The 14,271-nt window shown below is 49.6% G+C and overlaps 1 protein-coding gene across 3 annotated transcripts in view; it reads right to left on the bottom strand.

The window, feature by feature from the left end:
* The window catches only part of LOC122928768 (probable glucuronokinase 2), a 113,281-nt gene that overhangs the window by 34,442 nt on the left and 64,568 nt on the right, over nucleotides 1-14,271 (bottom strand). For all 3 annotated transcript variants that reach the window (XM_044281958.1, XM_044281957.1, XM_044281959.1), the window contains 4 exons: nucleotides 14,039-14,099; nucleotides 12,270-12,383; nucleotides 11,949-12,006; nucleotides 11,736-11,804 (listed from right to left, as the gene is read on the bottom strand). In XM_044281958.1, the coding sequence (XP_044137893.1) occupies nucleotides 11,736-11,804; nucleotides 11,949-12,006; nucleotides 12,270-12,383; nucleotides 14,039-14,099 (302 nt within the window). The remainder of the gene's footprint in view (nucleotides 1-11,735; nucleotides 11,805-11,948; nucleotides 12,007-12,269; nucleotides 12,384-14,038; nucleotides 14,100-14,271) is intronic.

Here is a 14,271-nt window from a genome sequence, read left to right as displayed (position 1 = left end):
ACGCAGGGGTCAATGGTGAAAAGCAAGGTTAGCATAGTTACAGGAAACAAATGCATACTGGAAATCTGAGATAGAAGGTCACATAATAATAGCTGGGGTTGTAAATAGCTTGCAAGTATGTAAGGGACACCGTGTCCGTTAGAGCACTGTAAGCGAGGCGATCCCGTCGTTGGCAAGATGGGAAATCAAGGAGGGTCATCAGTTGCCGAGTACATATGTGTTGTGTGCAGGGTCAGCGGTGATGAACATCAATCCCCCCAGACTTTATGGAACTTTTGTGGACAAACTCTGTGCTTGTAGGCAATATTCTCCATAGAGACTGCATGGTTTACTAGGGAGATCCACTGCCCTCTTGTGGGGTGTCTATCCCCCATCCAGCACATGGCTATGGCCTTCCTGGCAAGGAACAGCGTCTCCCCCAAGGAAGACCCTGTGATAATGCGACCAGGACTCCTCGTCCAGAACCCCCAGTATACACAGCTTGGGACATAAAGGTAAAGTCACAGGGACCATGGTGGAGAGGACCTCTAACACTGAGGTCCAGAACTGACGAATGAGCTAGCAGTCCCACATCATGTGCCAGAAGTTAGCGCCATCTGCATCGCGCCTGTGACACCTAGTGTGAGCAAGTCTTCCCATCCTGTGTAGCCTAGTGGGGGTGAGGATGAACAACTGCACCATTTTATTATTTATAGAGGGTGACACTTTAGTCAGGACTATCAAAGCCTCCTCCTAATCTTCAGGAGACAAAGAGGGTATTGACAGCCTCCACTTATCCTCAACCGTCAGCGGGATCGCTGCCATGCGACAATTAAGCAAGTGCGTGTACAGCACTGAGTGCGAGGTACCTGAAATTTTTCCTGAATCTGTGAGAAGGAGCACAACTGATCACTCTCATATACGCCCCCCAGTGTCAGGACACCATGGCGTCTCCACTCAGATACCCCCTCCAACTGTGCCAGGTGAGGGAACATGAAATTGTCCCATATGGGGACTGCATCAGGCAAGTCTTTGTATACATTTAACTTAGAAGCCTGCCAGACCTGGTGTGCTAATTTGTGGAGTGGGAGGAGGCCTCTGCGCAGAGGGCCGGAGCCCTCCAGGACAGGCCACAGCGTGGATACACGCAAATGATCATGTAGGTAAAACTCAGCATTGGGCATTGAGGCATCCGTGATCCAATACCTCAGGAACCTTAGTTGACTCGCTATAAAGTAGAGAAAGAAGTCTGGGAGAGATGCACCTCCCTGCAGCTTCGATCTTTGTAGGACCAATAATGAGAGCTTCCTTCTGGCCTTGCCCCAAACAAATGAGGAGATTAGAGCGTTAATACGTTTAAAGAATCCCCGGGGTACCGGTGTGCAAGCGTGGGACAGCAGGTATAGGCCCTTAGGTAATAGCACCATTTTTCAATCTCCCCATAGTGGACAATGGAAGGGCACCCCAAGTCCTCATCTTTTCTTGGAATACTGATTCTAGGGGTTCAATGTTCAGGGTGTAAGAAAGATGCAGCTCATTTGTAATTATTACCCCTAAGTACTTGAATCGATCAACTACAGGCAGATTGTGGCGATGCGAAGGCCAGTCGTGTGACCAAAGGGGCATGATGGCAGACTTGGCCCAGTTTATGTACAGACCAGAGTACCGCCCGAAACGCTCTATGATCTCGATTGCTCTAGGAAGAGTCACCTCCGGATCCGACGTAAACAAGATCAGATCATCCGCGTACAATCCTATTCTGTCCTCCCTACCACCCGCAATTACTCCTACATATACCTGATCCTGTCTAAATCTGATGGCCAGATGTTCTATTGCTATCGCGAATAATAAAGGCGACAGTGGGCATCCCTGTCTCGTGCCTCTGTGTAGGGGGAACTTGTCAGAGAGTGACTACCGTTAGGTTGGATATTAGCAGTGGGGCTCTTGTACAATGTTGCAATCCATTTGATAAATTTGGGGCCAAAGCTCCTAAGTGCGGCCATCAGGAAGGACCATTCTAGTGAGTCGAAGGCCTTCTCAGTGTCTAAAGAGGCCAGGGCCCATCTTGCCTTCTCGGATGCGCCTATCTGCGCAACAACCTGGGCTCTCCTAATGTTGTCGGAAGTGGATCTGCCAGGCATAAAGCCAGACCGATCAGTGTGAATCACTGACGTGATCACCTTGTTCAATCTATTAGCCAGAATCCTGGTCAGGATTTTATTTCAAGACACGGAGGCTTCCTATTGCTATAACTTCCTTTACTGACAACCACAGCAGCAAAGAAAAAATGAAGATATTAGCATATTGCCATGGTAACTGTCCCTCCCCACACAGTAGACCCTATATAATGTCCAACAGTCTTCACAACTTCCTCTTTCTTTGCTGCTGCCACAAGCTAAGTACTCTAACTGATCTTGCAGCATTTACTATAGGTGTTGTAGTTGCGTTTTGTATTTCTGCTTGGGTTAATATTCATTTTGTCGCAGGGGTATTTCGTTTCTATTTCGTTTCTATTTCGATTTCTCCCTTTAGGTTTTTACTTCCACAGATTTTCCTGCGGTCGTCCCTGGTCTCCCCCTGTGCCTCCCGCTCCTGTCTCCCTTCTGGGGGCGGGATCAGGGGCCGTTTGGCTTACCCTCTTATCGCCTTATCCCCTGCGTGATCTCCCTTTCCCCCCCGTTCCCCTCTCTTGCTCTGGTGGGGACCGGGTCGTTTTACCGCTTACCGCCCTCTTCTCTCTGCTTCCAGCCGGTGTCTGGTGCTGGAGCCGTATTCCCGCGAGATTTCGGCATCCTGGGATCTCGCGGCGGCCATTTTCTTGTGGTCTTTCCCTTCCATTCCCCTAGTGCTGATTCCTTCCCCTCGTTGCTAGCCACGCCCACTTCCGCCCTCGGCTTGCTCCGATTTCGCGCCGCTCCTTTGCACACTGTCTGGGTGACTACCCTCTGTGTGCCATTATCGTTTAGGTAGCTGTGGTTGTTGCACCCCTCTTTGAGTGACCCATCTATTAGCCCACTGGTCGTTCTTCCCTGGGAGTGTGGCGATTTTACTGCTGTGATCATGTCACATACTGAGCATCCCCTGGAGTCAGAGAGAGACGCGCAGGTCTCTTCTCCTGCTCCTACATCCGCTGAGTCCGCATTCTCCGCAGAGGCCTTTCAGCGGTCAGTGTCTGAGGCCATTATGGCTGCTATGGGGACCGTTACCAGTACCCTGACCAGGTCCATATCCGATGCCCTCTCAGCACGTCCTGGTGTCTCTAGTGACACATTACAGGCTGACTTACCTGTACCTCATACCTCCAGAACCATTTTGACTGGTGAGACCAATGCCACCCAAGAGAGCGCGTTATCGCGCAAAAGAGCCTCATCCCGCCGGGCAGAACGGGCGCGGAGTTGGAAGTGTGCGAGAACGCACCCTGAAAATGAGATCGACTCTGATGTCGGCTCTGATGAGGAGGTGAGATTTGAGGACATGGATTTCCCTGAGGACGAGCCGTCCGATTCTGGCCCCGCCGACTTGGTTTCGGCTCCTAACTCTACGCCTCTGGGCGCGTCGTCTTCGGACGCTATACAGGGTCCTTTGGGCGGCCTGACCGACCCCCTTGGGGACCCCCTTTTTGACCCTGACCATCTCCACCACCCTAGGTCTTCAGAATGGTTCCCCCTGGACCATGTGGCACAATACCTGGAGGCTCGGGTGCGTTGCCCTCTATCAAAAGAGGCACGCAATAAGATGAAGGCAGAGTGCCCCAGGCCCATCGTGGCAAATAAGGTGTGTGAGACCCCGTCAGTGGACCCAAAAATGGTCCAATTTTTATCCAAGTCGGGGTGGAACCCCAGGAAGGGCCTTGAGTAGGCCTTGAAAGCATGCCAGGACAAACTCCTGGACATTTTCGGCCCATTGGCCAAGATTTTTGACATGGCAGAGATAGCCAGAGAGTCTAACACCTCTGTGGATCCGGAGGATCTCCGTGGGTGGATCCAGAGGGCCATCTGTATAGCGGGCAACGTCAACAGTTCCCTGTCTATTGAACGCCGTAAGGCTATTTTGTTCAAAATTGAGCCCAAGTTGGTGAATTTGTCCCTCACTGAAGCTGGTAGCGGGGCTCAGGGTCTCCTGTTTGGGGACTCTTTTATTAAGGACATGGGGAAATTTGTTGGAGCCTTTACAGCCCTTGACAAGGCTCAGTCTTCCATGAGGAAGGTATTCCAGGGCCGTTTTTCCTCAAGGGCCGGCAATTTCAGGGGCCGCTCTGCCGGCCGCTCCTCCTTCCATGCCCGAGGCTCGGGCAGAGGCTCCTATGGTCAGAGACCTTTTGCTCAACGGTCCTCCTTCCAGGACACAAGGCCTTCGCAGAATTTCTTCCCGTACCGAGGTGCTCCTACCCGAAGACCGTTCAGAGGAAGTTCCGGTTTCCGTCGTCCCCTTGGTAAGTGTTCCTCGTCTGTTTTCTTCTCCAGTTCGTGTAGGGGGCAGACTCCGACTTTTTTCTCGTGCCTGGGAATCAATCACGTCGGACAGCTGGGTGTTAACAACTATCCGGGGTTTCCAGATAGAACTGGTTCAGTCCCCTTATCTCCCTGCTCCCCCTCCTGTTCCCACGTCAGGACCGGCCTCGCTAGCCATAGACAAGGAGCTCTCAGACCTTTATCTCAAGGACGCAATCGAGTTGGTACCTTACCCTTCGGTAGGTCTGCTCAGCAGTATTTTCTTGGTGCGAAAGAAAGGGGGGCAGATGCGCCCCGTCATAAACCTCAAACCGCTAAACAGGTTTGTACGTTACAGGCACTTCAAGATGGAGGGGATTCACCTACTCAGGGACCTCCTCCTTCAGGGGGATTGGATGGTGAAGTTAGACTTGAAGGATGCCTACCTCACGGTCCCGGTCGAGAGGACATCCAGGGATCTCCTCCGTTTCTTATGGAAAGATCAGGTTTGGCGTTTCACTTGCCTTCCCTTCGGTTTGTCTTCGGCCCCCTGGTGTTTCACCAAGGTCATGCGCCCCGTGGTAGCTTGGCTCCGCAGTCGCGGCATCCGGTTAATCATCTACCTGGACGACCTCCTTCTTATGGCCCAGGACCCCGCTGTCCTCCGCTCGCAGTTGCAGGTGACTATGAATCTTCTATCCCGTCTAGGTTTCCTCATCAACCACGAGAAGTCGTCCCTGGAACCGTCCAGAGTTATGGAGTTCCTCGGTTTTTCGGTGGACTCCGTCATGGAAACCCTCAGCCTGCCTCTGGCGAAGATCCGAGACATACGCAAGGAGCTACGCAAGACGCTGGCCGCCCAACAGATTACTCTTCGCCACCTGGCGCGGATCATAGGACTCCTCTCCTCGTCCATCCAGGCGGTGTTCCCGGCTCCTCTCCATTACAGGGCCCTTCAGCATTTGAAGCATGCACACCTACAGACCGGGGCTTCGTACGCAGATTCGATCTCGCTGGATCCCGAGACGCGGGACGAGCTGCGCTGGTGGATTTCGAACCTTCAGGCATGGAATGGGAAAGCGATCTGCGGTCCTCGTCCGGATTTCACTATCGACTCCGACGCCAGCCTTCTCGGGTGGGGGGCCCACTGCGACTGCATTTCCACTGGAGGTCCTTGGTCCCAGGAGGAGGCCTCACTCCATATCAACGCCCTGGAGCTCCTGGCCGGCTCTTTTGCTGTCCGCAGTTTTGCCAAGCACAGTGCCAGCGCCTGCATTCGCCTTCGCATGGACAACGTGTCGGCGGTCCAATATGTCAACTCCATGGGAGGTACGCATTCGAGCATGTTATCGCATTTGGCCAAGGAGTTCTGGTCCTTTTGTCTCAATCAACAGGTGACGGTGGTAGCGGAGTATCTCCCCGGTCTTCAGAACGTCCAAGCGGACTGGAGCTCTCGGTATCTCAGAGATGGCAGCGATTGGAGGTTAGATGGTCGGGTGTTCTCTCATATCTCATCCCTCTGGGGTCCGTTCTGTATAGACCTGTTTGCGTCCCGGCTGAACACCCAGTTGCCGCGTTTCTTCAGTTGGCGTCCGGATCCAAACGCAGAGGCTGTGGACGCGTTCCTGCAGTATTGGCACGGACCTCTACTCTACGCATTCCCGCCATTTGCGATTATTCCTCGGGTCCTGACCCAGGTGCGCTGGCAACAGGCGGAGTTGGTGTTGATTGTGCCGTTCTGGACCTCCCAGTCATGGTTCCCTCACCTGATGGACCTTCTCATCCTGCCGCCGTTGTTTCTGCCGGATTTTCCGGAACTTCTTTTGGACTCCGGAGGCGCACAACATCCACTGTTACTGGAGGGCTCCCTCCGTCTGCTGGCTTGCAGGATATCAGGCATTTCAGACAGGGCGAGGAGCTTTCGGACGCTGCTAGAAGACTCTTGGAGCAGTCGTGGGCTCCTGGCACCAGAAGGGCCTATAGAGCGGCCTGGCGAGCATGGACTGGTTGGTGCGTCACACGGTGTGTGGATCCTCGCTCAGCCCCTGTCTCTGACGTTATAGAGTTTTTGAATTCTTTGTTCGAGGAAGGTAAGGCGTACCGAACCATCAACCTTTATCGGTCCTGCGATTTCTTCCTTCCATCTGGGCTTCGAGGGTCGGCCTGCCGGGCAACATCCTCTGGTTTGTCGCCTTCTCAAGGGTTCCCGTCTGTCGCGTCCCTCCTCGGCCGCGTTTTTCTTCCACCTGGGATGTCTCCTTGGTGTTGGATCTTTTCGCGGCTTGGCCATCTAACTCTCTGCTTTCTCTTCGCCAACTATCTGCCAAGTTGGTTACCCTCCTTTGCCTTGTTTCTTGCAAGAGGGTCTCTGATGTCAGGGCATTGGATGTCGATGCCAGGTCTTTTTCCCCTGGAGGGGGTTACTTTCAATATTTCCCGCCGTACCAAGACCCACATTCGCTCTGTGTCTTATCCCAGTTTCCCGTCCGTTCCTAACCTTTGTCCGGTTGCTTGTCCTCCTAGAGTATGAGGACTCGTACCTCTGGCCATAGGTCGTCTGGGAGTTATCAGTTGTTTCTCTCTTATCGGCGTCCTTTTGCTCCGGTCGCTACTCCCACTTTGGCTCGTTGGGTCAAGTGGTGTATGTCTTTGGCAGGGGTTGATACCTCCGTTTTCACCGCTCATTCCACTAGAAGCGCGGCTTCTACTTCTATGTTAGTGTCGGGGGCTCGTTTGGAGGACATTATGAGGATCGCTGACTGGTCTCGAGTTTCGACCTTTAAAGAGTTTTACTTTCGACCTACTCCTCATGTTTTTTCTTCAATGGTTGTGCAGCTTTGAACTTGCAATAGGAAGCCTCCGTGTCTTGAAATAAAATTGTGGGATTTTACTAGTCTATGACGTAAAGTCATGATTTTATGAAAGACACGGAGGCGAGTATTGCCCTCCCTTTGTGTTTTCCCTCCCTTGGATTATTGCTCATTGCTTGTTTAATTGATACTGTGTCAGTTTGACTGATTCATGTTAATGACTTTGATTGAGTTACAGGTGGCGGTTGTCATTTGGATGGAGCGTTTTCCTTTCATGCACTTTTGTTTTCTTGCAGGTTGACTTGTCTGGTGCAGGTGCTTCCAGGTGATCCTGTGTGGTCTGTTTACCTTTCCAGTTCGGCTGTTCCGTTTGCAGGAGGACTCGTTTTGTTGACCTTCGGTTCCAAGGATGGTTCCGGTCGTGGTCTCTCCGGTGTTCCGTTTTGAGGATTTTCCAGTTTTTTCCTGAGGTCTCCGTGTGAGGATTCCAGGAGTCGTTGCTGATGGAGGTGGCATTCGCCAAGAAAGAGGAAGTTGTGAAGACTGTTGGACATTATATAGGGTCTACTGTGTGGGGAGGGACAGTTACCATGGCAATATGCTAATATCTTCATTTTTTCTTTGCTGCTGTGGTTGTCAGTAAAGGAAGTTATAGCAATAGGAAGCCTCCGTGTCTTGAAATAAAATCATGACTTTACTTCATAGACTAGTAAAATCCCACAATTTTATAGTCCAAGTTCAAAAGGGAAATTGGGCGATAAGATCCACAGTCTAGCGGATCCTTGTCGGGTTTCAGAATCACCACTATCGTAGCGTCGTACATAGAGTCCGACAAGGACCCGCGGGAGTGCACGGCTCTGTACATGTTCAAAAGCTGTGGATCCAGGTTATCTATATATCTAGAGTAAACCTCAACTGGGATGCCATCGGGGCCAGGCGCTTTCCTTGACGGGAGATCCGTGATAGCGCGCGTTATCTCCTCCAGTGTAACATCCTCCTCCATAAGACCTCTATCCAGGTCGCCTAGCCGAGGATGAGACACCTCACGGAGGTATGCCACAGCAGAGTCATATAAGTCCCCGTAGAAGTTGCAGAAGCTCTTCAGTATGTCTTCCACCGACTCTGCCACGTGCCCATCAGCATCCTTTATGCTGAGTACTGGGGGAGCCATAGTGTTGCTGCAATGTGCGCAAGCAGCTTGCCAGTCTGGTTTCCCGATTCAAACGATTGTTGCTTAAGGAAGAAAAGCTTCCGTTTGCTCCTTTCCTCCAAATGGAACATGTACATTCTCCCTCTGGAGAGCCAGTCAATTCTACGTTCCTCGGGGGGTGGGGGACTCCGTGAATGCCTTTTCGGCCTCCCTACAGCTGGCATGCAAATCACTCTCTTTACGCTGCGAGTCCCTCTTGACATAGGAAATGGACGACTTCAAGGCACCCCCTGAGATATTCCTTCATGGTTTCCCAGAGCAACAAGGCGTCTGTTGAGTCACCCTGAACCTCCAGAAACATCCTTAGCTGATCTGGGATTCTATCGTTCAAGCCGAACAGAGACAGCCAGAAAGGATGCACACGCATTTTGCAGCCCCTTCCGGTGGAGTCAGTCATGGCTAGCACCGCCAAAACCGGTGCATGATCAGAGGGTCCCTGAGGTCCATAACGTATCTCAACCAGATCAGTATATACCGTGGCGTTACCGAATACGTAATCTATTCTAGACGAGGCACCTCTGGCTGGGGTAAAGCAGGAATATTCCCTTGTGTACGGGTTCCTGGCTCTCCACATGTCTATCCAGCCCATCTCCTGAGAAATTCTAGCTAGAATCGTGCTATCCCTGCCAGGCCCACCTCCGCCACCGTGCCATAATACAAATTCTAACAGTCTATTCAGTAGGACTATCAGCTGTGTATCCACCTGACTTCTCCACAAGGCAACTGATGGTCCCAATCCCATTTATAAGGCAAGAAATCCCACTTATTAAACCTGACAGGGCACACCTGTGAAGTGAAAACCATTTCAGGTGACTACCTCTTGAAGCTCATCAAGAGAATGCCAAGAGTGTGCAAAGCAGTAATCAAAGCAAAAGGTGGCTACTTTGAAGAACCTAGAATATGACATATTTTCAGTTGTTTCACACTTTTTTGTTATGTATATAATTCCACATGTGTTAATTCATAGTTTTGATGCCTTTAGTGTGAATCTACAATTTTCATAGTCATGAAAATAAAGAAAAATCTTTGAATGAGAAGGTGTGTCCAAACTTTTGGTCTGTACTGTACATCTATCCTGACTCACTGCATATTTGGCCACTGTACCAGTGTCCTGCTCATTGCACATGCAGAAAAATATACTGTCCCCCTGGGTCCACAACCGAGTTGTGAAGCTCACACCTAAGGCTTTTATGGACCAACAGGGTGACCCCCCTGGAGTGGGAACTGCCGTATGCATTGAATAAGTGTTGGGCCCAGGGCTTCCTCAGTCTATTGCCCGTTTTCGGGGTCAGGTGGATTTCCTGAAGGCCTATGATATGTGGGTTAAAGGAGCGAATGTGGGAGAAAACTGCAATCCTCTTTTTAGGATCTCCCAGGCCCCTCACATTCCATGAAAATACCCTCATGGAGGCCATGGGTGCGCTAGCAGTACATCAGAGACATATGCACTCGCCCAGGTTGCACTTCCTGAGCATCCAGGGACCTGATCTCCATACAACAATGCCTCCCTTGCAACTGTTGTGAAGTGGAGTAACCATACTTGAGGTGGGTATACTTGAGCAATTATGAACATGTTACAAAACATTAACAGTGACAACATGGAAATGTCGGAACCACAACCGACTAACATAATGGCCAATAACTCGGGGACCTGCATAGCGTAGGTAGATGTAATAACTATGCAGGTGTTGCTCCATCCCTCTTCAGCAAAGGTGTGTTAAGCTGCTAACACTGATAAATAACATGTCACATAGGCAAAGCGTCCAGCATTGTAAGAGAAGATAGCCCCCACACACTTAATGGGCCTCTCTTGTGAGTCCAGCAAGGCTGATTGTCACTAAGTAGGTGGGACAATAAGTAAGCAGGTAGCATATTGAGACTTGAAAAATCAGTAACTGATAAAAAGAAACATCTGGCTCAAGGAGTCATCAGCCTTGGCCCATTGAAAACAGGAAAGATGAGAAAATAATACATGCTGATGGTGTTCAATTGACGCGTCAGCATGGACCAGGGCGTCCCGATTTCCTCGAGACCCAGTCTTCGCTAGGATCACTGAAGAAGACAGTTTTGTCGCCGTCCACCACCCTGAGCCGCGCCAGGTACGCCATGAAATACTGGAGGTTTGAGTCACGAAAGCGGCGTTTGACCGCGACGAAAGTGGCTCTTCTCTTCTGGAGGTCAGCGGAGAAGTCCGGGAACAGGGAGACACGTGCATTGTCATGTCTGATATCTTGCTTGCTCCTGGCCTGGCTGAAGATGAGATCTCTGTCTCTCCAGTTTAGCAGTCATGCCAGCAGGGGTCTAGGAGGAGCCCCAGGTGGAGGAAACCTGGCTGGGACGCGGTGTGCTCTCTCCATAGCATATGCAGGAGAAAAAGGTGCTCCTGGAACCTGTTCCTTGAACCAGGATTCTAAGAAGGCGGCGGGATCACGGCCCTCAGCTTTTTCCGGAAGCCCCAGGATCCTGACATTGTTGCGGCGGGACCTGTTTTCCAGGTCATCACATTTTTGCTGCCACTGACCCATAGAGCGCTCCAGCTCCTGCACTTTCCCCGCCATAGGTCTGGTCAAATCTTCCAGAGCAGACACGCGGTCCTCTGTATTCTTGACCCGGTCTCTCAGCTGCTGCACATCATGACGGAGCAGGCTCACATCCACTCTCACCTCCTCTAGATTCCCTGTGAGTGAGGACTCGCACGAGGAGATCGCTACCAGCAGCTGTTCATATGCAGCCTTTAAGGTGAATTCACGCTCAGCGCTGTCTCCTGCTTCCACCTGCTGAGCGGCTTGACCGCGGGTGATAGCCGCCCGTGTTGGAGTGGCGGCCGTGGCGCCATTTTGGGCCTCTGACCGGGCGAATTCTTTAAGCCGCTCAGCAGCCGCTTGTGCCTTGTTGGGACCCATGGTCGACGTGCGGGGTCTTCTCCTGCGCCTGCACACCGTCCACTCTGTTCCAGGAGTCGGCAGTTTGTCAGGATGGAGCAGGATCGGTGAGGGATAGCGGAGCTGTGCTCAAACGCGTGCTTACATACGGGCTGCTGGCCACGCCCCCCAGTCCAACATGTATTTGACGTGCTGGATAAAGCCTCCTTCAAATATTGCGTATTGAACGTGAATTACATGACAGGTGGTACAGAGACTGGCATAGAAGAAAGAAAGAGAGCCAGGGCAACACCACGGAAAATTAGCTTTTTTCAAAATATATTTTATCCTCAGCTCACTTTTTTTCCGAGAAGGCAAAATCGACAGCCAAAATCTGCAATATTTGGTGCAGGTACCCTTATACTGCTGGTATGTCATTAGTTACCTCCTCAGTAATAGATTCCTGTTCATTAATTCTGCCAGCTCATCCCAGTCCTTCTCCTCTATGGCCGTCCTGAAAGAACAGACATTTCACCTCCATCAATAAAGCAGATCTCTAATGTAAGCAGCTAAATGGGGGCATTCATCTTTATACATCAGTCCTCAACAAATTAAACTGCCGCAGAGGCAACTGGGGATAAAACTCCCCAAATCTTACTTTGCCTTATCTGTCAGCTCAGCAAATATCGTCATGGCCTCAATAACCTCAGGGTCACCTGCAGGAGAAATATGGACGACGGATTAGATACAGGGGCTGAGCACACATTATGACACAATAGGCTTAGTCTGGCTATACACAGTAGATAGGTGAAGGCCAAACTCTCGTTTGGCCAATACCTATTCCTCCCAACCTTTAGACACATGCATGGCAGAGGCCCACACATAATAGTTAGATGGTCCAGCTGGAATTGGTGGGTCCGGCATGACCAGCTTTAGATAGGCCTATATACACCAAGTGCAGTACAATTTGTTTTCTCACCATTCAACCAACGTTGTCGAACATTATTATGTATTACACCAGAGTCACTTGGATCCCGCAGATATGCAAGCCAGAAGGGTGGTGCACGGCTGATGTCCATGTGAACATAATTTCCTGTGAGAAAAGGGTAAATCCAGACACAGAGTTAGGCCTCCTGCACACGACCGTATGCCTTTTTTAGTGCTTTGCGGTCTGTTTTTCATGTATCCGTTGTTCCGTTTTTTGTTTCCGTATAGCATATACAGTATACAGTAATTACATAGAAAAAATTGGGCTGGGCATAACATTTTCAATAGATGGTTCCGCAAAAACAGAACGGATACATTTCCGTATGTGTTCCTTTTTTTGCGGACCCATTGACTTGAATGGAGCCACGGAACGTGATTTGCGGGCAATAATAGGACATGTTCTATCCTTCAATGGAACGGAAATACGGAAACTGAATGCATACAGAGTACATTCATTTTTGAAATGAATGGTTCCGTATACGGACCGTATACAGAACACAAAAAAGTCCAGTAAATGGAAACAAAAATGGTTGTGTGCAGGAGGCCTTATGGACTGATCTATGGAAAGAGACTTTATTGCAGAAATACAATAAAAAGAAGAAACAGCGTTTCATAGCGCAACTCCCTCAAAGACCGAGCGTGTCCCCTGGAGATATAGCCCCTCTTAATGGGGCTGCTCACCTTGCAGGGTTATGCTCAGAGGATTTAGACTTTGAGAGAAAACCAGCTGCTGCGGCTGCCTTTTTAGCTGGCAGCGGGTCTGTAGGTACGCAGTTTTAGAAAAATAAAATAAAAAATGAAGGATCTTTCGTAGCAGAGCCACTTTCAGAAGAATTCTTGTGACCTAGAGTTCTGTTTAAATGTTTTATTGGGTGTAAATACACATATGGGTTAGGCCAGGTTCATATCTGCATATGAGGCCCTGTCGCAGATTCCATCAAATTTACCAGGACAAAAAAAAAAAAAAAAAGGGGAGCGTAGTTTACAGCTGTATTTTTTCCAGTAAAATGACAGACACCGTGATGAAACCCAGCAGATCCTATGGGGTCCGTTGGGCACCGTTGTTGGCCGTCATATAATACAGGGGAAACTCGAAAAATTAGAATATCGTGCAAAGTTAATTTATTTCAGTAATGCAAATTAAAAGGTGAAACTAACACATGAGACTCATTACATGCAAAGCGAGATATTTCAAGCCTTTATTAGTTATAATTTGGATGATTATGGTTTACAGCTTATGAAACCCCAAAGTCACAATTTTGAGGTACCCTGTGCTCAGGGGGTATGGATTAATTAGCTGACTAGAGTGCGACACTTTGAGCCTAGAATATTGAAACTTTTCAGTTGCATTACTGAAATAAATGGACTTTTGCATGATATTCAAATTTTTCGAGTTTCACCTGTAGATCTTTCTTTGTTGTTTGCACACAGAGATGTGCACCCAGCCTCATGAGACCATACTGGACCATACATCATCTTATAAAAGTAGCAGAGCCAGGAAGGATCATTCGATTTTCACTGCAGAAATTGTTACAACAATGAGGCATAGGACTGGCAATAATGTAACAATATAACCACTATGTCAGCAAGACATGTGAGGCAAAGATGGACGCACTGACCAATCACAGCCAATAGGCTAAGTATGGCATTGTACCAGGTAAACGGGTGCAATACTCTACAGTTCCCTTTGCAAACCCAAGAAAGGTGGGCTGTGAACTGGAGCTGCAACATAACCCCGGCTTATATACAGACGGCACTCACCATAACCCTGCTCCTCCATGATGGATTTGCTGAAGTCCATATAGATAAGACCTTCATAGACCTTAAAGGGAATGTATCATCAGAATATGACCTATTGTGTAAATCAATTTTTTATGTTAAATTGGTGAATATATATTTATATATTTAAAAAAATAACTAAAAAATCCTGCAAGTTTTGCACCGGCCACCAAGCCTAATAGGCACCACTAACCACTTCTTGGTCTGTTTAGTTC

Source organism: Bufo gargarizans, chromosome 2, assembly GCF_014858855.1.
Source record: "Bufo gargarizans isolate SCDJY-AF-19 chromosome 2, ASM1485885v1, whole genome shotgun sequence".
Lineage (NCBI taxonomy): Eukaryota > Metazoa > Chordata > Amphibia > Anura > Bufonidae > Bufo > Bufo gargarizans.
This window is presented reverse-complemented; position numbering and strand designations above follow the sequence as displayed.